A 25,871-nucleotide genomic window follows, 5' to 3' on the forward strand; every position below is an offset into this window, starting at 1 on the left:
CTTCAGAAGGTGCTAGTTTTGAAAACCTTGCATTGTAGTTGCAGCACTTGAACAGTCAGTCAGGTTTACAGCATTGTCTAATTTCAACACAAGAAGGCATCCTGAGGAGCTCCACAGAAGCAGAAACAGATGAAACAGAAACAACACTGTAATAAAGACAGGTTTTTCACGATGGTCATTGAAAGTCTGGTGCTACGTGTAGTATACAGGTTTTAAAGGGGCTGTAAAGGAGAGAAAGGAATGGAAGTTTATTGAGGAGCTGGCAAATAGAGTTAACACCTACGTGCCTAAGTGCACAGCCATCTGAAAGAATGCTGAGGCTAGAATGAATCAGATTTCCTCTTATCATTAAATCAATGTGAGGGGCAAGGCTGTCAGTGTCTTATCAAGTAAATGAGCGTCATAATTTTCGGTAACGAGTGAACTTTGATCTAGATTAGCCTACATAGTGGTGATAGCCAAGCAGAACTTAATGTTGGTTTCCATGCTTTAAGCAGAAAATATATGCATTTGAAATGATCTAACAATTCAACTGAACAAAGCATGTGTGGCTCATTTGCAATTGTATTCAAGTCATGTGTGCCCAGAACATTTAGCACAGTGGTTCCCAACCTTTTCTATGCCCCACACCCCTAGGAAATGTTTGACTAGTGTTCGCACCCCCTACAAAAGTAATATCACATTTGAAGATGAAGAAGTCTAATTTCTAATTTTTGAACCACATACAATGCTTAAACAAATTGAACTTAAAAAAATAAGCTTCTAACTCAGTGCATAAAATGCAAATATAAATTGAGCAATTAGATTCTAATTTATTCAGAAAAAAATTGTAAACAGTAAATTGATGAGACTCCTCAACGCTGACTCGGGCAGCAGGAGACTGGAGTGTGCTTGGGACACAGGTTACTACCACTTCTCAAGGCACACTGGCAGCTGGCTGAGTGATGACTCGTGACTTGTCATTCAAGCACACAAGCCGCTCTTTGTCGCACCCCCTGAAATTCTATCTCGCACCCCCTGGGAGAGCGGGCACCCCAGGTTGGGAACCCCTGATTTAGCAATTTCAGGTTAGGACTGCTTCAACTGAAACTTTTTGTGAAAGTCTGATATATAAAGAATATTAAATCTACATGATTGTTCATCCAGGTAACCAGAGGCGTTTCAGGCTTGTACGATGGAGCTGAAGTAGTACTTGGTCCAGAACCAACCTTTGGCCTCGAACCAGTTCCAGTCGAGCAACAGTTCATAAACCAGAAAATGAGACCTGGTTCAGGAATTCTTTCTTTACGAGTTATTCCTGATGGTCCTACACGAGTGTTGCAGGTATGCTGATAAAAAGCAGTTTAATCAAAATGTATTTTCATCCTATTTCCTTGTAGGATACAATTATTGTGGTTGATGGTCTTTTCCCCTGGAGATTGTGATTCCACCCATCAAGCAAAACATGACTTCCCAGCTTTGTTAATCATTTTGTCTCTTAGCAGAATCCTTTTTGTATCCTTCAACTTCGTTATGGGCCAGCAAGAGGTCTATCTGGCAAAGACCTCTTGTTTCAATCTGTTTTACTTGCACAAGGGTATGATTTTTCTTTAACCCTCTTAATTAGTCTGTACCCATCACTGCCAACAAGTCTTCCAATGGTTCCAATGGCAAATTTATGAATATACATTCCTGGTATACCTGCACCCATTATCTAGGTATCTTATAAATCAAGCACCTATCTGCTCAGTTTGTTACCACCCATCTCATCCCATGAGAAACCATTTAATTGATTTCATTCCAATTTTTCCCTAATGTTTTCCTTTGACAGAGGGAAAATATATGCAGTTTTTAACTGCTGCTTGTAGTATCTTCCTGCTTTTTTAGTGATTCTGTCAATTGAATTTCTTGCACTCCTCTAATTTCCATCTGTCTTTCCTACTCTAGTCCACTTGTTCATTTTCTTCCTCAGCTTTATTTTTCATTTTTCCATGCATCTTTGCATAGCCCACCCTCTGTCTCTTTTCTCCTTTTCCACCTGTTCTGCGGAATGTTCATTTAATTTCTTTTTCTTGATTCACTAAGTTGATCTAGCGTTCCATTAAATAGGTTGTTCAATTAATTACTTTGTTCCTCTAGTTTGTGATATTAGTTGTTCCTTTTTACCTTTCTTTTCTCATTCTCTGTCCTATTGAAATTTGTTCCTGCCTGATCCTCTTGTCATCTTTCCTGATCTTAGGACAATCAGAATGCTTCAGTGTTACACAGCATACTAACAGCACAACTCATCCATACCAACTAAGTTGTCTATCTAAGTTTATCCCATTTCCTCCAGAAACTTTCTGAATTATTTATCTGTCCAAATTTCTTTTAAGCAGTCTCATTGACTTGTGCCTAGATTCTACCAAAGTTTCAAAGTACACTTATTATCAATGAATGCATAAATCTTGAGATTTGTTTGTTTACAGGCAGCCACAAAGCAAGAAAACTGAAAGGACCCCATTTAAAAAAAATTAAAAAAAGACCAACACCTGATGCACAGAGAAAGGGCAAGAAGACACAAACAAGGCACAATTTACTGCATCTGATTTACTCACCAACTCTTATGTCTTGTGCTTAAAAAGTCACTATTTTTATACTTAAGCTTTTATTGACAGTACTTAATAACATCCAGGTGACATATTTTTCAATGTTGCTTAAGAGGCATTAGAACTCCCATGTACACCTGAGAAAGCAGACAGCTGTGATTTGACAAGAGATACTTTCAGCAATATAGCATTCCTCAGACTGGTTTCTGTACTCAAGTCTCTGACATGGTATTTAACTCCTTGCTTTGCCTGTCTTTCAGCTTTGAATGTGAATCGAGGATATATACTCAAAAATTAATTTGTTCTTTTACCCCTTAATGCTATTTCTGCATTTTCCATGTAAGATTGATTTGTAGATTTCACAGAAGAAAGGCAAATTTGTTTGCATGTTATGTTTTAAATTAATTAAAATCACACAGATTCCATTGTTCTTGTACTTTCTGAATCAATCAGTGCTTTCTAAATTTAGTTGGTCCTGTGACCAATATGTCTTGTTACAGATTACCGATCAACAGCATCGCAGAACAAATCGTTCCCTCACAGGAACTGAGGAATGTCCAATAGCTGAAATGAGTGAAATTAGGAAGTTAAGGAATTTGGAAGCTGAACAAGAGTTAGAGGTAATTCTCTGTTTTATTTCAGTCTTTATTTATAATCTGTCTGTGTTTGATTTTTGAACAAGAAGTTTTCAAAATTCTTTTACAGATTTCACGGGAAGAGTGAAAATACCCCAATCTAAAATAAAATTTGCAACTTTATTTACCAGTTGTTAATCATATGCATCTTTCCTTACTTATTATCATTATTGCTTGAAGGCAAAAATATTAAAATCCAATCCTTATTTGTCCCTGTATGCCTCTCTAAATATGTGAGTTGTAAGAGAAAAACAGTTGGAAATAGATTTTTAAATCTGCACATTAATTCTTTGGTGTTCAACAGCCAGAGCTGAACAGCATTTTTTTAAATACTGTATGATAAGAATATAAAAGGGTAAATGTTTTCTCTTCCTTTTCCTTACTTAGTGATTTGAATGTTTTTCTTAAAACAAGGCCATAAGACATAGGAGCAAAATTAGTCCATTTGGTCTGCTGCATCATTCCATCATGGCTCATTTATTATCCCTCTCAACCCCACTCTCCTCTCTTTTTCCCGTAATCTTTGATAACTTTACTAATAAAGAACATGTCAGCCTCCACTTTAAATATACCCAGTGACTTGGCCTCCACAGACGTCTGTGGCAATGAATTCCACAGATTCACCACCCTCTGGCTAAAGAAATTCCTTCTGATATCCATTCTAAAGGGATGTCCTTGTATTCTGAGGCCATGCCCTCTAGTCCCAGACTGACCCACTCTCGGAAATATCCACATCCACTCTATCTAGGCCTTTCAATATTTTAGAGGTTTGAATAAGATAAGTACCTGTTTGGTAGTTTGCTAACTGCTTTGCCAAAGGGTGTAAATGATTTTAAGGGAAGTGGATTAATATTTGAAGTAAAAGCAGAGAATTGAGAGCTAGACAGTAGTGGTAGTATTAGCTAATAAATCATCAAACTGAAACATTAAAACTGTCCATTTGAGTCTTTTCACCATTTTCTTATTTCAGCTCTGCAGTATTTGGCTGCTATGTTAAAATTTGTTTAGCATATACACAGATGCATCAAGCCAAATAATCTCCTCTCTTTTAAACATTGTTCTCTGTGTGTGGTGCCAAGTTTACTTAACACTGTAGTTTGGATGTGATTCATTGTTCTTGGAGAGAATTCTTAGAGTATTCGTTTGAAATAAAACAAAATCCAGGTTGAATTCAGTTAAGCACAAACTTTGCAGAGTAAGTACAATATAAAGGAAACCTATCAATTACTGCTATGCTAAGTTCAAGTTTATCTCAGTAACTGTCTTTCGTTTCCTCCTGCTGGTTTGTAAATGGAACATTGAAAGTAGAAAATTGGTGAAGGAGTGGACCATTTGACTCTGCAAGTTTATACAGCCATTTAATATGATCATGCCTGATTATCTGAATTCAGTAGCCTGTCCCAGCTTTCTCCACATATTCCTTGATCCCTCTAGCCCTAAATCAACACCTGACACTTCCTTAAATATATATAATGATTTGATGTCAACTGTTTTCAGCAGTAGATAATTGCGGTGCTCACCACTGGGAGAAGAAATGTCTCCGTATCTCAGTCTTACTAGCTTGCTCCTTTATCCCTGCTGTTTGATCCCTGGTCCTGCATCCAATCTGTCTAATCCTTTTAGAATTTTGCGGGTTTCTGCAAGATCCCAACTCGTTCTTCTAAATTCAAGTAATTATAAGCATAATTTATCTAATCTCTCTCAGTATGTCATTCCTGTCATCTGAGGCAAAGTCTGATGAAGCTTTGCCAAACCCCCTCCTTCCTCAAATAAGGAGAACAAACTGCACATGACACTCAGTGTGGTCGTACCAAGGCCCACTGAAATTTCTGCAAGAATGAAAGAATCCCCTATGATCTGTGGAATGAATGTTCCATGTGGTGTTGCATTGAACAAAACATTCAAGTTTTTGTTTCTTTTCTTTAAGTCATCCATTTCCCACTATAGTTTCTGTTCAGTGACCTAAAAAATGTATAGATCTTTGGTTAAGTCTCAGTCATGATTGTTTTTGATAATTGGTTCTTTATGCAAGGATTACACATAAATTGGCTTTTAGGTGAGTTATGTTACCAACTTCCACATCTATAGGTCTGCGTCCAAGAAGTCATACCTCTGAGGAATGAATAATTCTATTTGAATTCTCCATAGAAAATCATCTTTGATGGAATTAAATACTTTGCCCCTTTTTTAAAACAACAATTGTTTTAAATTTGCAGGTTTTAGTGACACTGGATGGTGGAGTCGGTTTATCATTGATCAACAAAGTCCCTGAGGAATTGGTATTTACTACTTTAAGAGGGATAGATGTTCATTACACAAAGGTTGCCACCAGTCAGATGCTAGAAATCAGCATCCAGGATGTACAGGTAATGAAACATATTTTAACAGTATTCTTTTATATTGAACACCTCAAGGTTCTATATTGGAAAAGAGAGGGTAACTAATTATGTATTCTTAATTGGTCTCGGCTTGGTTTTTGTAAGTACGGTGTTTGGAATCATTTACTTTTGTAGTGAAAGGGGACTCATTTGAAAATATATTTGTCCATACAAGAAATTATGCTGTTCTTTTTTTACTTTATTATTAACTATTAAAAGCTACTAAGATATTTTGTTTCCTCCTGTTTATTACAAGATTGATAACCAACTTTTGGGAGCAACACAACCTGTGATCCTCTCCCTAACACCCAGCACCCCTGAAAGTGAAGCAGAAACTGTTGAATCTGGTCCTGCTGTTCAGATCAACGCTATGAAGATCACAAGTAGGAGTGCACTGACTGAACTTTTCAAAGTGAGTCTTGAGTAGACCATTTTCAGTAAAATTAATAGTTACCTGTTTTGTGTTTATATCATGAAACATCTAATGTCACAGGGAATAGATAAAAATGTATAACAAAAAAAACAGTATATTAAATCAACCTGTACATACTGTACAAGCTTCCTCCCACTTCTTATACCATCTAGGAAATAAGAGACGTCTTCCAGCTCTAAATGCTTTCTTATAAAGGTATTAAATGATGTGAACTATAGGAGCTCAGATGTGATCCCCAGACTGATTTAGCGGATCTTAACTGGGACGCAGATCATGCTGTTCTGTTTGATCTTGACATCTCTGTATGCAGAAACACTTAGCAAGGATTAATCACTCGCAGCTGCCCCTGCATTAATAGACTTGAGTGTGTATATCGAGTGAGGACATGATCAGATTTGGCTAGAAGGCACGGTCTTTGCAGAATAACCTTCCAGCATATCATCTTGCGTTGAAACGATCTGGATGGCTTCCAGCTCCAGTGAAGCTTTGAGAAGTGTCTTCATATACGTATCCTTCTGTTTCTATACAGTCAGCGTGATCACCAGGTGGCGATGATAATCTGTAAAATCCGCTGAAGTATGATGTCCATCCATATGGAATCCAAAGTCAAAATCTTATGCAGTGATTTGTTATCCAGGCTTTGGTGTCTTGAAAGTGCGGAAAGAAAGGTTGCTTTATTCTGCACTCTCAGAATAAAGGCTCTACACCGAAATGGTATTGTTCCTTATTCCTTGGGAGAATTCAGGCAAGGCTGTCAGATCCAACGAATCAAAGCCAAGGTATGCTCCCATTAGTGAGCATATTAGTTATGAAGGATCACAGCCTCTTATTTTTAGATAGCTATTCAATGTGTTTCGCTATCTTTTTTTCACAGAATTTTCTAGTCTGTGATGTTGTTAATCTAAGAGCAAATAACTGTCACTTTCTAGTTTGTGTTTTTGGTATAGCATTGATACTAAGCAGATTTCAATCCCAACAAGATTACACTCAGATGTTTGACTTTCAAAACGGACTTGGAGCAATCAGCACAGTAGATTGGCTTGAATGGTATCAGATAGTATAAAGTGTGACTTAACTTTACTTAAATTAGTTGAAGTAAAGGTAATTAAGTAAAGTCCTCATGTGCAAACAGTCTTGAGTGTTTATCTATTGAGCCGTGTTCAAGATGTACACGGAGTCATCAATACTGAAAAGAAATGTTACTTTGAATGGCATCACAGCTGGGCTTAGTCCTGTGCTTGGTATACATTGGCATGTAATAATGTTGCAGTGATGTAATTGAATTAGGGGCAAGAATAACTTGGAATCAATGAAATTGGCACACACTAGCGTTTAAATATAGCGTTTCACTTTTCAGCAGGAGTCAGACTATTCCCTATAACTTTTTGGAATTTTTGGCTTAGGTTTTACAGTCTCCAGTGAAGGGATAATGCTCCCTGCTGATCTTGGGGAAAGTTCTCAGAAAAGATCTTGTGATTTCAATTTCCCAATTTCAGTTATTGTTTGCTTGTGTCAGTTCTAAGAGATACCACCAGCAACTGACATCTAGTTGGCCAAGCACTCAACAGCAGTGAATAATTCTCGCAGATCAGAAACTAAATCTTTTAAGTAAAATTAAATGTTTATGCAGACTACGAAGTTTAGAGCATTCTGTTATTGTTAAGGTCGAAGGTGAAAAACATTCTTTGATAAAAGTATTCCATAAATAGGTTACTCTAACTAAAGAAATGAAGCATAATATTTTCAGAGTATATTATAATGTGAGCAGTCTTTTTCTGATAGCCTTTATTTCTGTTCATTGCAAATGGTTCAGTCCACAGGTGACAACTGAAGGATTTCCATATTAAACTAGATATGGGTCAAAATCACAATATTGTTCTCAGTTTCAGTGTGATGAAAGCAAATACAAAGCTGTTTCATCATTGTTACAAGTGTAAAACAGAGATCAACACAATAGACATTGTGATCAATGTCTGTTTTTTTTTGTTTATTAGGATACAGCACAGTATTAGCCCTTCTGCCCAGCAATCTCCCAATTTAATCCTTGCCTAATCATGGAACAGTTTGCAATGACCAATTAACCTACCAACCATATGACTTTGGACTGCGGGAGGAAACCAGAGCACCTGGAGGAAACCCACGAGGTCATAGGGAGAATGTACAGACTCCTTTCAGTGGCAGGAATTGAACGTGTGTCACCTGCACTGTAAAGTGTTGTACAATACACTAGGCTACTGTGCCATGATGGCTACTTTGGTGTAAGTTGACCCACACCCCTCCCATGCTGTATCCCGTCAACATTTCCTTGTCAAATATGACCAGAATTTCTGTTTACAGGTTGTTCTGTAGTTACATCTCTGTATTTCATTGATCGCTCAGATTAATGGTCCACTACATTAAATGCAATATGTTTGTTCAGTTTTAGACCAGCAGAAATTCTAAATGATAAGTTCTTTAGCATAGCGTGTTGTACTATCACACTTTTTCTTGATTCTTTTTGGTTCATCACAAACTCTGATACACAGAAAAAATATATTCCTATTTAATAAAATAACCATATGGTAAGAAATGGAAATATAGAGTCAATTCTCTTATGACATTTTCGCCTCAAGTGTAGGAGTAAACAATTTCTTCACAGCATGGGCAAGAATATTGGTGGATCTGACACTAACTGGTTATATAGGACATAGAATTACCTAGACTGTTTGTTATTGTCTAGAAATGAGAAGATAATTAAAACTGGAGGTGAATTGGTCTCTCTCATCCAATAACACAAATGCGAATTTCAACTGGAGTTACACCACAATGAGCAAAGTTTGGTGCAAATAAAGTGCTTACCAGAATTCAGAAAGTGTATTTATTTTGAAATCACATTCAAAGCTTGGTAAATAAAGGAGGGAAAACCTAACATCAACATTTCTTTCAGTCATTCTCCTTTTGCTCCCAGCGTTGGCTAACAATGAAGTAACTTCTGTTTATTGTTTTTCGATTTATTGTGACAAATTGTATTTCTGTATCTCCAGCACCTCATGATTACAGTACGGAAGTTGACAGTTCAAATTGAAGAAAAGCTCCTGTTAAAATTGTTGCATTTTTTCGGCTTGGGGCAGTTGGACCAAGGTACAAGTTATAAATCAGGTTATCGATATTACTTTGATGCTCGCTGTAAATACTATTGCTGATTGAATAATAAAAGATGTTTACATTGGATTTTGTGAACTGCACAAGGCTGGCAAATGCAAAATGTTGATGTACTGGTACATTGCCAAATGATGGCATGAATTCATTAGTGGTGCATATTGAAATTGGATCCTTCATTTTAATTGGCCATCTCATGAGTGTTCTAGGCAAGATAGTAAAATTAGTACACCCTGGGATGAATTCATTTATAGGTGTTCTCCAAACTTTTACATTTAGAGAAGTATTTGAAAGCAGATTTGTTTGTTTCATATTTTTTGTTTTAAAGTGAAGCAGGCTTCAGCAAATTTGATCTTCAGTGCCCCAAGTGAAAGTATCATACTTGTAAATCAACATGTCATTCAGTTCATTTAGAAATGTATGTATTCATTGTTTAGTGATGTTTCGAAATAGAAAGCAGAGTTGTTGCACCAGGAAATTTTAATTGAAAAGTTGGAAGTACACTTGGAGAGCAGAGGAGCACAGATTTCCTGTAGAGTTCAATAGTTTACGTTGCTATTTATGAAACTGGCCCTTTGTTTACCCTTTCAGGCCTTGGGTTGTTTAAGGTTTATAATGTTAATTATTTGTATTGTTCAGTTCCACCAGATATTCTAGGATATTAGCTAAAGTGAACAATGCTTTCAGTAGCTCATTTATACCAATTAATTAGTTTAATTTACATTTTAAGTTGCATTGAAAAATATGTTGCATGAAGTGTTATCGACAGCCAGCCCCAACACTCAATGGATATTGAAATAATGCCAGGAATCATTTTTCTAAGTTTTTTTCAGAGGTATTTAGCACATTTAGTATGATGCAAAATATCACTAAGATGCTTTCATTCACATCACCTAACAGCTACAAGAGTACAGTACTGTTTCATTTATTTTTCCTGTATTGAGTCTAGGAAGACTGAAGTTAACTAACGCAAAACATTAAAACTGAGCCTGCGCTCTGTTGAATCTATTGGAAGAGTGGTTCAGTCTTCAAATGCCTTTTGCTGGAAGATTTAAATAGATATTTTTGTGTTCCCATTTGTATTTTATAGCATGATAACTTCTGATATTTTTAAGAGTTCCGTTTTCTTATTCTTCCGATTTTTGTTGTGAAGAGGTTTGTTTAATTTACACTGGAACTGTCCATTTCAGGATAGTATCCAACCCCTGTCACATCAGTCCAGGGCAGATGCTGCAGTGTGAAGGTTTGGAAAGTATCGTTTTAAGGGCTCACCTGTGGATAAATTCTAGATAAAATTTGTTCACCGCAGCAGCTTATAGTTTTTGTACAGTATGCTAGGGAAATACAGATTTGAATATGACTTGTTACTCATTCAGTTTGATGGGATGCATTTGCATGGTCCTTTATAATACGACTGCAGGATCGTATATTGGAATATATGATCCTGCAGCATATAGTTATATTCTAGAGAATATCAGAAGTGATGCAGAAGCTGGAATCTAAATGAGGGGCTTGATGGTTTATATATAAAACAAAAGTTATACCTGAATATGTTGTAGCCTAATCTAATTGATAGGTTCAAAATGTCTTGTAGCTTCATTCTGATAATTTGCTGCCTTTAAATCACTTCGGAATATGTTGTTATAGTCTGTGTTACAAAATTTTATTCAATATTAATATCATCAGTAGCAATCATTATGGACTCTCCAAGCCAGCATGCTGCACTTCATTAATATTCATCTGAAGGGATCAAAGCTTTTTGTTGTCAAATTTTTAAAAAGTATTTTGTAATTGCTTCCAAAATCCATGGACAATTTATGTGATTGAATGTGTGGCAGAGTTTTTTTTATCAATAGACTTTAGTAGGCTGTTTGGTGTGTGGGGGGTTGGGGAGAATGTTAGGAGGCATGGGTAATGGTTATTGAGTCTAGACCCAAGAAGATTAAAGAAGTAATGTTGTAGTTTGAAGTTCTGTTTTAAATTGACAGCTTCCTTGTTTATAATTAAGTTTTACTTTACTATATATACCATGCTGTCTGATCCCTGGGAGAGTCACCATCTGATCTGAAGGATTAAGATTCCTTTGTGTAACCCAGAACACCAGCAAACTGCAACTGCATAATATAGCTATGGAATTTGATAAACTCGTTAAAAAATCAAATAATCTGTTGCAAGATGAAGATGGTGAATTTGCCAGAGGAACCTTTCTGAAAACACATCTTTCTAAATGTGCATTGATATGTAACACAAAGAAAATCGAAATTCTAGAAATACTCAGCTGGTCAATCTGCAACCGCAGAGAATGAGCAATATTAACCTGTCAGGTAACTGAAACAGTCAGTAACCCTGATTCTCTTCCACAGATACTGCCTGATCTGTTGTATATTTACAATGTGATGTCTCTCCCCCTGAATTTTAAGCATCTGCAACTTTTTTGCTTTTATATTAGTATAAGGTTTATATTTTATTGAAACATCTTTTATCATTATTTAATGATTCCTTGTCATCACATTGTTACCATTAAATAGTGAAACTTAAATTGGAGTAACCGTGTCACCATGTCTCTGTGTCCTTACAAAAAGCCAGCTCAGGAAAACTAAGTAATTGCATTTGGTTTCCAAGAGCAAATACTTCTTCAGATTTGAAAGTTTAATACTTTAAAATCTTCCCATCACAGATGTAGAAAAGCCAGATGAAAATGCTCCTGAGCAGAACAGTGAGAAAAGTGGAACAGCAAAGCGCTATTACTTTGAAAACCTCAAACTCAGCATGCCACAGATCAAGATGAGTGTATTTACTTCTAGCAAGTTACCTGTTGAACTCAAGGTGTGTTTCTTCCCACCATACCATTTCTGAAGGAATGCAAAATGTATTAAAACAAATATATCAATATGAGTAATCTATAACTGCCAGAAAGTCCTTGTGCAATGGGCCATCAAAGTTTATTATTTTTCCCAAAATAATGAATGAACAAGTCTGAAACATCTGAAATACACTCCCTACGGCGCATGATATATCAACCCCTTCTAATCTGCCTTTCAAAATGGATCAGCAACACTGTAAAGTTATGCCAGAATCAAACAGCTCACTTCGAGCTTAGTGTGGAAGCAATGAGCTTTATCTGCATTCAATAACACAAAGCTCATTTTTAATTTGAGTCAGTAATTTGGCACAGGTGGTGTTTATCCATGGGCATTCCTTGTATTTGAGCCTCTATTATAATTGTTCCTAGTGCCTGTCTGAAGCTACAGCATTCCAATTAATCTTTAATGTATTTTGTTAATGGTAGAGCTTGCATAGTGTGCCCAGAAATGATAAATTAATCTCATTGCATCCTTTCATCTCTGGCGACCTCCCAGTACCCTGACCTTTCTTCCTGTTTTAGTGACCATTCCTATTTTTCATCCCTCCCTCAGTTACCTTCGGCCTTCCTTTTTACCCTCCACCTGCAATTTTGCATTTTGAGGATTTGAGAGTAAGTGTAAAAGGCTTGAACCTGTTTCCCCTTCGAGTCTCTCCCCCTCCCTCCCTCTCCTTTCTCCGGCCCATTTTCACTCAGCTACCCAGTCACTATTTTCCCCTTCTGTCCTTGGCCAACTTTCCACTTTACTCTATGCTCCTCTATCTTACTTTTCACACTTTGCTGCCCTTTTCTGTTGTTTACCCATTTGACCTCCTCTGCATTTGCCCTTATCCTCTCTGTCCTTGCACCCTTTTTTGCTCTGTCCCCACTGTCTTCCAAACTTTTTTTTTTACCCTCTCATATTTTTGCCTTGCTTCTGATTTTTAGCCTACCCTTTCTACCATCCTCTGTTTGTCCTTTTGCACATCCTATTATATTCCCCTGTTGCCAAGTGCCAAGTTAGGCACTTCCCCTCTGCTTATCATTATATCAGTGGTGTGTGATCAGATCCTTTTCTGATGAAATTTGTTTAAACATAATGATGTGCTGTTGAGTCTGCGGAGGTCTGGCATGTCATCGAAAAGCTTGGTGCGCTTCTATAGATGTGAGGTGGAAAGTGTGCTGACTGACTGCATTATGGCCTGGTATGGGAACACCAATGCCTTTGAGCATAAAATTTTACAAAAGATAATGGATTCAGCCCAGTACATCACAGGTAAAACCCTCCCAACCATTGATCACATCTACATGAATCATTGCCATAGAAAAGCAGCATCCATCATCAAAGATCTTCACCACCCAGGCCATGCTCTTTTCTCATTGCTACCATCAGGTAGAAGGTACAGATGCCTCAGGGCTCGCAACACCACATTCAAGAATAGTACTATGCCTCAACCATCAGGCTGTTGAACAAAAGAGGATAACTACACTTGTTTAAGGACTTGTTATATTGTTATTTATTGCTATTTATTTATATCTGCATTTGTAGAGTTTGTTTTCAGTTAACAGTTCCTGATTTTTACAATTTACTGTTACTGTTCTATAGATTTGCTAAGTATGCTCTCAGAGAAAGAATCTCAAGGTTGTATGTGGTGACATGTATGTACTCTGATAATAAATTTTATTTTGAGCATGAAACAATCATGATTGCAAGAGCCAACAGAAAATAATAGAAAGAAAGAATTACCTACTGTATCACTGATCCACCTTCCCTGTCAAATAACTCCTGCCCAAAGCATGGGAGATCTTCTTGACCCTGCCACATTGGTTTTGGGAAGCAACTCCAACCCATACAACTGTGATGGAAGCGTGGCAGAGAACTGCTTAAGAAGTATAAGCTATTGCCTAAAATGGTAGCAGGCTTTTAATGATCAGTGTTTCAAATTAGTAATGAATTAGGGGAGACTTGTATTTTTATTGCAACTTTCCCATCCCAGAAATATTGGCATTTACTTGTAGATGTATAGGAAGCTATGAGCAGTTTTCCATTACGCATGCTAATAATATACAGTACTTAATATTTTTTTCTAATGTTTGTTCTAGGTAGCAATATTGATCCAGGTATCTGGAAAGTACCCTTCTGTTCAAATGCTGCTTTGTATTATTTAGAACCCATCTCGGTACTAGAATAACAGACAAAGCCTTCCTTTCATATAAAATATAATGAATGGTTTTCAGGAATGTCAATCAGAATATCTGGAATAGGGATTAATAATCACGTCTATTGACAGAAAAGTGTGAGTGTCATTAACTGAGCCAAGCAGATGGGAAAACATATGTCTGATATCAGAAACAGTCATTTGAGATATTTCGAATATTCAACTGAAGAAAGGAAAAATGAAAGTATTGGTTGGCTCACTGGGTGAATTACCTTACAGATGAATGCATTTTACTTATCCTTGATTTTTGGTTTAAATCTCACCATCTCAGTCAAACTTCTGACCTTTCTAATTGGCAAGGTCAACCTGTATGAATCATTCTAATCATGTGCCATGTTCAGGTCCCAGGCTGACTGTCAATAACACAGTAAAAACTGACAAGTTATTTTCTCTCAGCACCTTGAAACACTGCTGTAGTTTCGACATAGCGTTCTGAGTGAGCATCACTCAGAACTTTACAAGTTAGTAATCTGGTCCTTTCTTGTTGCAGGCTTTGAAGAGTATGTTGGGAATCCGGTTGATCCGCTTTGAGGATGCAGTTATTCATTTGGATCCATATACCAGAGTGCACCCTTATGAAACACAGGAATTTATTATCAATGACATTCTCAAACACTTCAAGGAGGTGAGAATTAATATAGGCTGTTGAGCTGGTCACACAGGAGTTTGTTCTACAAAAAGGTTAAACAGAAACGAAACTGTGCTTGCGTTGTCCACAGTGGGAAGTTGTTCTACATTTGGCTTTTGTGGGCTGTGCACACATGAAGTGTGGAAAAACGGCAATGAGATAATTACCATTTTGTGCCCAGTTAACATCAGTGTTTGCAGCTCCTAGTATACAATATATGCTTCAGAAATTGATCAGGTCTTTACTGGAAGAGCAGGCTTAACTGGAGTGATAAGACTGCTCTATTTAAAAGAACATACATGCTTGATCCATTGTTAGAGTTCACCAGCGAAATTAACCATAAAATACTCTGCAATGGACAAGATGTCATCAGAGTTTAAGTTAAGTTCCGCTTTTAATGGGCGAAATCCCAACAATTCTGATGACTCTCCTAGGTGGTGGGCACCTAGGGCAATCATAATGTATCACACAGTGCACACGGTAGCTGCATTTGCCCCTGAATTACCATTGCAAGTAAAGCTTAATCAGCAAGCAGTGATTCCTGGTGGAAATTCTTCCAAAGCAAAAAGCAGATTTATAATTCTTGTGTGAGTTTGGAAATCCCTTGCTGTTACTGCATGTAACCTCCTGGGGATTCATCATCTTTATGTAGTCAGGGCCTTTGATTCCTTGTGGTCCAAGAGCAAACTGCTGGGAGAGCTTGGCATTTACAAATTAGTATGTATTTCTCAGTATTTGGAATCATAGGCCTTGAATGTGTACAAGGATTTCGGTTTTCATTAGTCTCTCAACCAATATCAGTCCTAATTTACAGTAAATTGAATTCTTCCAGTAATCTAACTAAATGCACTGATTTTTGCATAATCATTAATTAGTCCATATGCAATATTAATAGAATCTGGAGGAAATACTCAGCAGGTCATTTAATACCAGTGAGAAGTAAATGTGGAAAGAAATCAGAGAACCTAGAAGAAACTCATGGGCGCAGGTAGAACATGCAGATTCCACAGAAACGGTATCAGTGATCAGATTTGTACTAGGTTGCTAAAGGTATGAGGTATGTGCAACTTTCTGATTTTTGTCACGCTACACCAAAGTGGTTGGTTCTCACTTTGATCTCTGCCAGTTATGCAGTTGTCCTCTTGAGAGCAAGTCAAAGTAAATGTCACATATTTTGAACAAATGCTGTATAATAATTTATTTCATCGAGAAAAATGTGTTTTTATTATCAGGAATTGATGAGTCAGGCAACTCGAATACTGGGCTCGGTGGATTTTCTCGGTAATCCAATGGGACTTCTGAATGATGTGTCCGAGGGCGTTTCAGGATTGATAAAGTATGGAAATGTTGGAGGCCTAATACGAAATGTCACGCATGGAGTCTCCAATTCAGCTGCTAAGGTACATTTGATGAACAATGTCATGATGCAGCTGTTAGATTTATTTTCATCTACTGCTTGGGAAATTCCTCGTTGAAAATGATAAACTTTTGCAACATGATCAGTGTTTTTTAGTTCGTCTAGTTAAACCTCTCATCTTGAAAACATTAAAGTGGGAAATTCCAGTGGGATTTCAGTAAGATGGAATGGTACAAATGTAAAATTGAAAACCACACTGAAAGATTATATTTACCAGACCTTTGTAATTTAATCTGATGCTGACTACGAAAGAAAACTTAAATTTTCTCACATTTCAATTGGAACTGTACTTCAAAAATAATTAATTAACTTAGCAGCTTTGTGGGATATTTTGAAACTTTGGATGTTTCTGTATAAATGCAAGTTATTTATTTCCAGATGGTGAAAACAGCATTATAATTATAGATGTCTGCTCCTATTCATATTTTGTACTTAAATTACATTGAGATGTACAACACCAGATTGACTTCAAGTTTATCATTAACATGCCTGAGAACTTTAGATGTGGATATAAAGTGATATTTTATGAAAATTACCTGAGCTGTGTGACCTTTCTTGTGAATTGCAGGTGTGCAATCCAACTCATTGGTAGTGATGAGAGTGATTGAAAGTAATTAATTAATAGCTTTGAGTGAAATGTACTACCATGAAGCTTAAATATATTGATTAAATCATTTATTTTGCATGCAAGCACAAATAAATTAGTACTTGCCCTCAGCACAATGAAATTTGTCAAAGAAAACTCCTGACAAACTGGAAATACAGTTCAAAGAACTGGTTGCAAAGCTGATTATTGGTACCCAATTTGCCATGACTCCAATTTTCTGGCATTTGATTTACTCTTCAATTTTTAGTTTGCAAAATTAGAACAGCAGTCAGTCCCTACTGGAACAATTTGTCTTGAGGTATAGTTGATTCTAGAGCACAAGTCCAATAGATTTTACAGTAGTCTGTGCTTTCAGTTGTTTTCTGATAAAATGAAGAATGTATAGAATTGTCTGAATACTTGCTTTGCTTCTATGATGGTGGGAGTTCAAGAAGTGGCCAAGATAGATATAAGAAATAAGTTAGCACGTCTAATTCAAGGTGGTTTTAGCATTAAGTTGTTAAAGTGGAGGATGTTTCTGGAGTGTCTTCCATGAGTTATGTATTTAATTGGCCACCGCAAATGGCAGAAACTTGGTCAGATCTAAAATAAAAACAGAAAATGCTGGAAAATCTCAGCAGGTGAGACAGCAGCTATGGAAAGAGAGACAGTTTCAAGTCGATGACCTCTTATCGAAACTGAGAGATTCACTTTCAAACTGGCATGTGCACACATCATTTTTGGGGAGGAGGACACGGAGGGGTGTGCACCTGATACCATTGCTAGCGTACCATAAGCAACCTGATTCATTCTTCCTCATACCTCCCAATGATGTGTAATTGTGTTGTTGGTAATTGTCAATAGTAACTCATAGAAAGCCAGGAGAATGTGTGTGGCACTGCTGTTGTGTGAATGGAACAAAACTAATCTCCAATTTGATAGAATTTATATGTTAAGATCTGATTCATCATTGAGTGTTGTAAATAAGTGTGAGGACTTTGATATGCTCATGTACCAAGCCATTCAGACACTCAGATGTCTATGCCCTTGATAAATAAATAATTCACTGGTAGGCACAGACTGATTATTATTGAAGAGTGCATATGAAACTAAAAAGACAAGTAAAGCTCAAATTTATACAATGGCACTTAAAAAATTAGAATGCCTCATTTAAAATTCTATTTATAAACATCTTAAACAATTGTTTTTTTCTAATTTTATTAATTGTAGATCATGTCACGGGCCTAAAGAGCTTCATGAGCATTAGCTGTAATTGCCATTTATTTTGTGAAGGGGTGGGTGGTGGTTTCTGAACAGTTCTAGCTAATGTGCAGTTCTAGTTCATATAAAGTATAATTGCTTTTCCATTTTGTCACAGAGCTCCACTAGGTGAACTCTTCCCGTTTAAGTGTAACCCATAGAGAGCAGTTCAACATATTTATCTTGGCAAACAGTTGAGGTTGAAAGAAAGTTCACATCAGCTGGCTCTACACTTGTCCTTTTGCTACACTGCCTATCTCTTAATTTTTAAACAGTACTTTGATTCTAAATATAGTCGACAAAAAGAAATTGCTGCTTTTCAAAGCTTAACTTTAAATATTTTCTTGTTGCAGTTCAATTTGAATAAACTAGAAACTCTAAAAAAAATTTTCTTCCATTTTGTTCACATACATAATATTTTAGAAGTATCCCAACCTGCCACATGTAACAAATTGCAAATATTTTTGCAGTTTCAGTGAATCTCATCTTCCTTGTAATACCATGGGTTGTAAACTGTCTGTAAATTAGTTTCAGAAAATCTATGAAAGATAATAATGATTTTATGCCCTTCTTAAGGTTCATACTGAATATGCTTGCTTAAAATTTCACGATGGTGTTATATTTCTCCAGAATTGTGCTGTTACTGTGCAAATTGTTTCACGTAGAATTAGCTTTCAGTCATTAAGAAGTGCTCAGCCAGACTGCCTCATTTCATCTATGTGATGAAACAGCAGCTGCCCAGTTTTATGCAGGGATCTGCAGATGTTCCATTTTAAATGGTTTAAGATTGCATCCAAAATAATTTACAGCACCCAGTATGTACCACAGTGCATTGAAAGGTCAGTTGGAAACTTATCCCTTATTTTTGCAAATTATTTTCCAAAATTTTGTAACTTGGCCAATTTACTATGGTTAAGAAATTATAAATAAAGATGCAATGATATTATTTAGAATTACTTCAACAAATGTTAAGTCAACAGAAGAGCAAATCTCTTGTTGCAATTCTTTCATCTGATTTTGCTAATTTTGTCCTTTAAATTTTGTAGCAGAGAAAAAAACTTTACCAAAACAGTTTTGATAGTTTATGACTTAGAACCAACTGGCTATTGGGCTGGATGAGTTGCAATATGATTTTTGAAACCGTTAAGTCTGGTGGAGTCCTGTTGGCTGGAGAGTGTCCATTTGCTCTTCACATGAGTGCTTTTCTGTTGTAGAGCCACTTTATATGAGCATGATTTTTGTAATACATATGCTGTATTTTTACTAGACAAGTCTTGTAATGTAAATTATAATGTGTTGGGAATGCTGCATTAATAATGTCCTGCTATTTGTTATTTGGTACTGAAGGAACTTGATCTGTTAAAGTAAGTTTCTTGAGGGGGATAGGTCGGGCAGGTGGTCAGCATGTTTTTGATAGAATGGGAAAATCTAAAACTAGAGGCCATAGGTTTAAGCTGAGAGGGGATAACTTTAAAGGAGATCTGAAGGTCATGTTCTTCATCAGAGGGTGGTAGGTATCTAGAACACACTACCACAGGAAATGGTGCAGGCAGAAACAGTTAGTGTTTATAAGGTATTTAGACGGACACTGGATTGGAAAGTAGAAGTATATGCGTTTAATAGCTTAGCATGGATAGGCATCATAGTCAGCATGGGCAGGTGCTGTGCTGTACAATTCTATCCCTCCATGACTCTTAAGTTCTCTTTTGTGAAAGAGAACTAAACCTTGTTTATGATCTAATGCAAAAATTGCTAAGAACCAAAGTGCAAATGATGGAAATCTGAGCAGAACTGCATCCAACGAGAGAAAAGTGTTAACATTTGAATTATATCTCTATAAAACAGAACAAATATGATGTAATGTTTCATATCCTGCTTTGTTACCAACTCTATATATACTACTAACGGTGTGTTGGTGTGTTTTACTTGGAGAACAACAGAAACTCGATGATTCCATTGATTTACCCCCACTCCGTATGAGTGTCCATAGTTTGGGATGCAAGGACAATATCACAATACCAATGTCATAGTAGGTATAGCATAAAAAACAGAAGGCTACGTGAGAATACTATGCAGAATCAACCAAAATAGTACTTTTCCCTTCCAGTATTTAAGTGGGAGGTTTCTGGGAAAATGCACAAAGGCATTTTTCTCCCTAAACAGGATGCTGGAAAATATTCTTAAGGAGCTTGTGTTTTCCCAGATCAAAATATCTGAAGGGGTAAAAAAAAGATTGGGGTCGTTTGATGAGGTAGTTTTTGTAAAACTACTTTGGAGTGCAATGTTCCTTTATGACAAAATTCAGTCACAAGAACTGAAATTTTTAAAATGTTGTTGGGAGGAAGGCAAGCTGACTGCAATTTGTTTTGTATATTATTGCTCTGAACTACATCTTGTATGTTTTATTCAGTGACATAAAGCTCACCCTATGTTTAAAACTGTGCTTCACAATGACTGACTTAGATGGGATGTTCTGTTCTCATTCTTTTGCTGATTGTGTGCTACTGTCAGCCTGAAATAGTTGGTTTGTTTGATCTGCTTGTTGTTACCCAGGCGGAGTATCACATCGATGTAACAAACTGTGGTTGCCCTCTGGTTGAACCTGCAAAGGAAGGCAGAATTTGGGGTCATTCCAAGTTCACAGTGTGGACTTTTGACTGTCCTATGTATGAACCGGTTTGGGGACCCCTACAGGGATCAGTCACTCAGACCAGTAACACAAACCAATTTCTATTAGGCATCTGCAGGGACAAATCCACAGGGGTTGCTTGAGGGAGCTACCAACCTAATCAGGCATCTGTGGAGACAGCCTAGAAGGGGGTCCACTGGACTACCTAGCTAATCAGACATCCACAGAGAAAGTTCACTGGGGAAGTCTGCTCCTAGGTTAAATCGCCCATGTGCTATTGTCAGAATGCATTACTGCCCCAAGCTAATGACAAGAGGGGGAGCTGATTAAGAGCCTGAGCTCAGAAAATGTGACAGCAAGAATAACAGAGTCCTCAGGACCCTGTAAATCCCCACACGTTTGTTCAGTCATGCTCAGGAGAAACAGCAACTGGACCATTTGTTATCTGTTACGATATAAAAGGGCCAAGCCCCTGCACTGCCAAATGTCCACTGATCCTTTCTGTGTCAGAAGTGTTTCAGGTGGCACTATGAATTGTCCATTTCACGTTGCAAACCTGATACCTCTGCATCAGTCTACACTGAAATGACAGATTTTAAATTGACAATTATTTCAGTCAGAATTGCACTTCAAGTGTTCCCTCATAGAGATTGCCATGTTGATTTGTATAGGCAAGCTGGCCATTTAGCTTATGCTTGACTGGTAAGAAATGTTTAGTTAACATTGCTGTTGTTTTGTGTGGTACCTACCTAGCATAACTGCTTTTGAAAGTGTTCTGTTGCTCCCCTAGAGACTAAATGCTTATTGTCTCAAAACTGGGTGTGACTCCAGCAGCAATAATCCAATGCAAAGCAGTAGTAAACTGGACTTTTATTGTGCTGATTTGCAAGAGCAAGGCATCAATAAAATGGAAGCAAAGCATAGCAGTTTACCTCAGGAGGACCCGCTGGAAAATTTGCTAAGATAGTTATTGGTTACTGTAGATATACAGCTGTCACTGTTTTCACTGAGTCAACCTAACTGCTGGCCCTAGTGAAAACAAGCAAATAAAATGTTGAGTTGGCACTGATGTTGCAAGTCAATAGACCTTGTGCCCCAATAAACCCAATTTCAAAGCCTCTTTAATGTTTACTTTGTCCTGATTCTTTTTGCATACTGGATGGTATCAAATTACCATCAGGCTAGCATGTTCCTTCCTGAGGCGCAAGTGACTGGTGAATTACATTCAAGTTGTTACTTGAGTGTACACATCAAATTACAGCACAAGAATTACATTCAGCATGAAGAAATCAAGTCACAAGTAGATAAGTTTTTGCTGTTTTTAAACTAAAAGAAAATTGCCAACAAATGCTGACTTTGCTATTTATCACGTTTTTCACTTCCTGTATCTATTTTAAGAAGAAAGACTTTGGAATTTATTTATTTATTTGTTTATTGAAATACAGTGTGGGATAGGCCCAACCAGCCCTTCAAGCCACACTGTCCAGCAGTCCCCAGATTTAATCCTTGCCTAATCTCGGGACAATTCACAATGACCAATTAACCCACCTACCAGTACGTCTTTGAGGAAACTGGAGCACCCAGAGGAAACCCACAGTCATGGGGAAAACATACAAGCTCCCTCCTGGCAGTGGCAGGAATTGAACCCAGGTCACCTGTACTGTACAGCATTGTGCTAACCACTACACTACAGTGTTTCACAGTTAAAGCTTGTATATTAAAGAAAAATGTGTTAATATGCATATTTTCTTCAAAAATATTGAGGCAAATGATGGTTAAAAGTAAAACTTTTTGCACAAGTTTGCAAATTCTAGGCAATTTGTTATCTGTTGTCATCAAGAATTCTCTGTATATTGTCTGAGGTATCATTTTTGCATTTATTATTCTGATATGCCCATGGTTATTGATATTTAGCAATAATTATTGAGCTCAACTCAGAGTAGGAAGAGAGGCACACAGGGCATAAATGTCTAAACAAGGTAGTTATCCAAGAACAAACTTAAGGGAGATTTGCAGGAGAAATTCAGAAAGGTACTGTCAGTCAGAGCGCTCAAATATTCTAAAACACTACCTCTTAAGTACTGTGTGATGTATCAATATTGTTATAATGGAGGTGCTTAGCAGAATTTTTATATCTACATCAATCAAGTCTCCACTTTCATGAAAGCAAAGGGAAGATATTCATTATTTTTGTTTCATCACAAGCTCCAGTTAAGTAACTAGTCCAGTAGTGTGGAGTAGCAAAGATTCAAATTCATTCTCACCATAGCAAGTTGAAAATTTAAATTCTGTTTATGAACTGGAGTTTGGAACGGCACCAACAATTCATAGTAATTATGTCTATGTAACTACTGGTTTGTTAATACCATCTGGTTCTTGGATGTCCTTCAGGGAAGGAAGCCCTGCTCCCTTGCCTACTTTGATGTTCATGTGACTCCAGATGCATCCCATAAGATTGTCTGTTAAATGTCCTCTGAAACAGATGAGAAAGACACTAAATTGTTCCTGTACAGCTGCTTTTAAACTCAAGAAGGTAAATGACTGCCACACCTTCAAGGCTGTCAGAGTTGGGGAGTAAATTCTGGCCTTACTAGTGATACACAGATCCTGAAAAACAAACAATTTTTTTTTTTAAATACACAGACAGATTATTGTAATATTCTTCTAAGTTAATGTATAATTATCACCTTATTTGATATATCAACCTGCTTTATAGAAGGGTACAACACCCCCTTCGAGGTCTTATAGGAAAGAATTGTTTGATCTTCAAGTATGTTTAAAAAGTGGCACGTCACCATGAGCTGAAGGGCTTGTTCTGTACTATCTTATGATCTATGAGATATGAATAGCTGACTTAAATTTCAAAAGAGCAACACAGCCTCAGCTATGTTATTATAGTTACTTGTTGATTATTGTCATCCTGCTCTGGGGCTCAAAGGCAGTGAGAATTGCTTTTAAGAAGCAGTTCAATCACTGGAAATGGTTCTAATGGAAGGATTTATTTGTGATCCGGAGGTCAGGTGGTCCTGACTTTCAGCCATGTCTGGTAGTAATACAAGGATGATTCTGGGAATGAAAGGGTTATCTTATGAGGCACTTTTGATATTTATCTTACGAGGAACTTTTGAGAGCTCTGTGTCTGTACTGGCTGGAATTCAGAAGGATAAGGAGGGATCTCACTGAAACCTTTCAAATGTTGAAAGGCCTAGACAGAGCAGATATGGAAAGAATAGTTCCCATGGTGGGGGAGTCTAGGACAAGAGAGCACAGCCTCAGGATAGAGAGGCATCCTTTTAAAATGGAGATGTGGAGAAATTTCTTTAGCTAGAGGGTGGTGAATTTGTGGAATTTATTACCACAGACAACTGTGGAGGCCAGGTCATTGGGTGCGTTTAAGGTAGACCTTGACCGTTTCTGGATTAGACATAGCATCAAAGATTACAGGGAGTGGGGCTGAGGAGTCGAAAAAGGGATCAGCCATTATTGAATGACTGACCAAACTTGACAGGCCAAATAGCATAATCCTGCTCTTATTTCTTATGGTCTCAATGCAGTGAGTTTGTAAGTCAGAGAATTCATGAGATGAAAAGCAATTAGAGTACTTCAGATTGTTGCTGCAGAAGGATGACAGGTGATTGACAGTGTGGGAGTAGAAGAGAGTTTGTTGAGCCACTGTCCGTCACTCACATTGAGTCATGGTTAACAACCCAGCTGTTATAAAAATGCTTTATGTTAACATCTCATAGAAGGAAGATAGTTTTGTCCCACTCAAAGTAGAGCAAAGCGTGGTATCAGAAGGCTTAATAGCTTCATATTCGATGAGCAAGCCTTCTGTCTATTACAGCAGGGTTAGAAAGCATCAACTAATTCATGGAATGCTTCTATAAAGTGCCTTCATGTTTAATTGTCCTCGTACTTTTGATGTAGCTCCAGTATATAAATGGCAACTGGAAGCACTGTCAAACTGAAGCAGTTCCACCATATCTGTGTAGCACACATTAATTCTTACCTTGTTTGGGTGCTGCTAATAGGGAGCTACATTAAATTATTTCAATGAAAATGGTTGCAACTGCATGGTAAGTATATTGCTGCTTTGTTTTTCCTTTCCAATAACTCTCACCTGTATTGCAAAGAAAATAATTTGTGAGCAATGTACTTGGAGAGCAAAAGCTTTGGTAACCCAGAAGTTCTTGGTTCAGGGCACCTGATATGTTTCTAACTGGGAAGTCTTTCAATGTATGATGACAAGAGTTCTGTGAAACCCTCCCACACTGCTCCATTGCGGCTCTCCATTCTCAATGCTAAAGTAGGGTTTCAATCCAAATTGTCGGCAATTACTTTCCTTCCACAGACACTGCTTGACCCACGAGTTTCTTCAGCTGATTGTTACTCTAAATGCTTTTGCTGTCCAACCCTCTTCAACAGATCTGTTTTGCATTATATTGCTGGAACGACTCTTACCAATTAGATTTCTGACTTGTGTAACTTAATGCTGAAGTAAAGGGTAAAAATTTAATAATAATTCTCAGACTGTTATGCTGTATTTAGTTATGCAGAAACCTGCACAGAATTGGTGAGTCAGTTGAAAGGTAATAATCTCCCTTAATCTGACATAGATTTTTGAAGGATGGAGGAGGAGAGAAAATTTTGGACTGCTTATCATGGACTCATTCAGCTCTCAGTAATTTGCTGTTGGATCACCTAGAAAAGCACAAAACTGCATTTGCACTCAAATTAGGTGATGACTTGACGTAGGGAACTCAAGGTTGACAATTGTGCTATATCTTCTGACCTACCCACTGTTCAAGAGGACAACCACTGCAAGAAGAAAGATTTTGTCAGAGGCACAAAAAAGAGGAAAAAGCAGTAATATCCTGGCTGCTTTAATCAGATATTTTCAGATTAGCAAACTTTGCATGAGTTGGAGATTGCCAGAAACTGCTTAATGCCATAAACATCTGCACTGATAACAATATGAGAGAGTTTCATTATGCCAAAGCCACAGGACACAATTTGATCATCACATAGGCATTTGTGGAGTTAATAAAGCAGCTATATTTTATGAGGAGTTACTTGTGGAAGAATTTACACTCTACTAACATCTTGTTGTGAGGCTTTGTGCTAATAATACATGATGGC

At 37.3% G+C, this 25,871-nt stretch overlaps 1 protein-coding gene across 1 annotated transcript in view; it reads left to right on the plus strand.

Moving 5' to 3' along the window:
- Positions 1–25,871, plus strand: part of vps13d (vacuolar protein sorting 13 homolog D) — a 288,095-nt gene that overhangs the window by 186,256 nt on the left and 75,968 nt on the right. Inside the window, exons 57-64 of the mRNA XM_059951858.1 lie at positions 1,147–1,323; positions 3,068–3,187; positions 5,419–5,568; positions 5,837–5,992; positions 9,037–9,133; positions 11,829–11,977; positions 14,703–14,837; positions 16,073–16,240. Coding sequence (XP_059807841.1) covers positions 1,147–1,323; positions 3,068–3,187; positions 5,419–5,568; positions 5,837–5,992; positions 9,037–9,133; positions 11,829–11,977; positions 14,703–14,837; positions 16,073–16,240 — 1,152 coding nt within the window. The remainder of the gene's footprint in view (positions 1–1,146; positions 1,324–3,067; positions 3,188–5,418; positions 5,569–5,836; positions 5,993–9,036; positions 9,134–11,828; positions 11,978–14,702; positions 14,838–16,072; positions 16,241–25,871) is intronic.

The sequence above is a fragment of the Hypanus sabinus genome, chromosome 27, assembly GCF_030144855.1.
Source record: "Hypanus sabinus isolate sHypSab1 chromosome 27, sHypSab1.hap1, whole genome shotgun sequence".
Classification (NCBI taxonomy): Eukaryota; Metazoa; Chordata; class Chondrichthyes; order Myliobatiformes; family Dasyatidae; genus Hypanus; species Hypanus sabinus.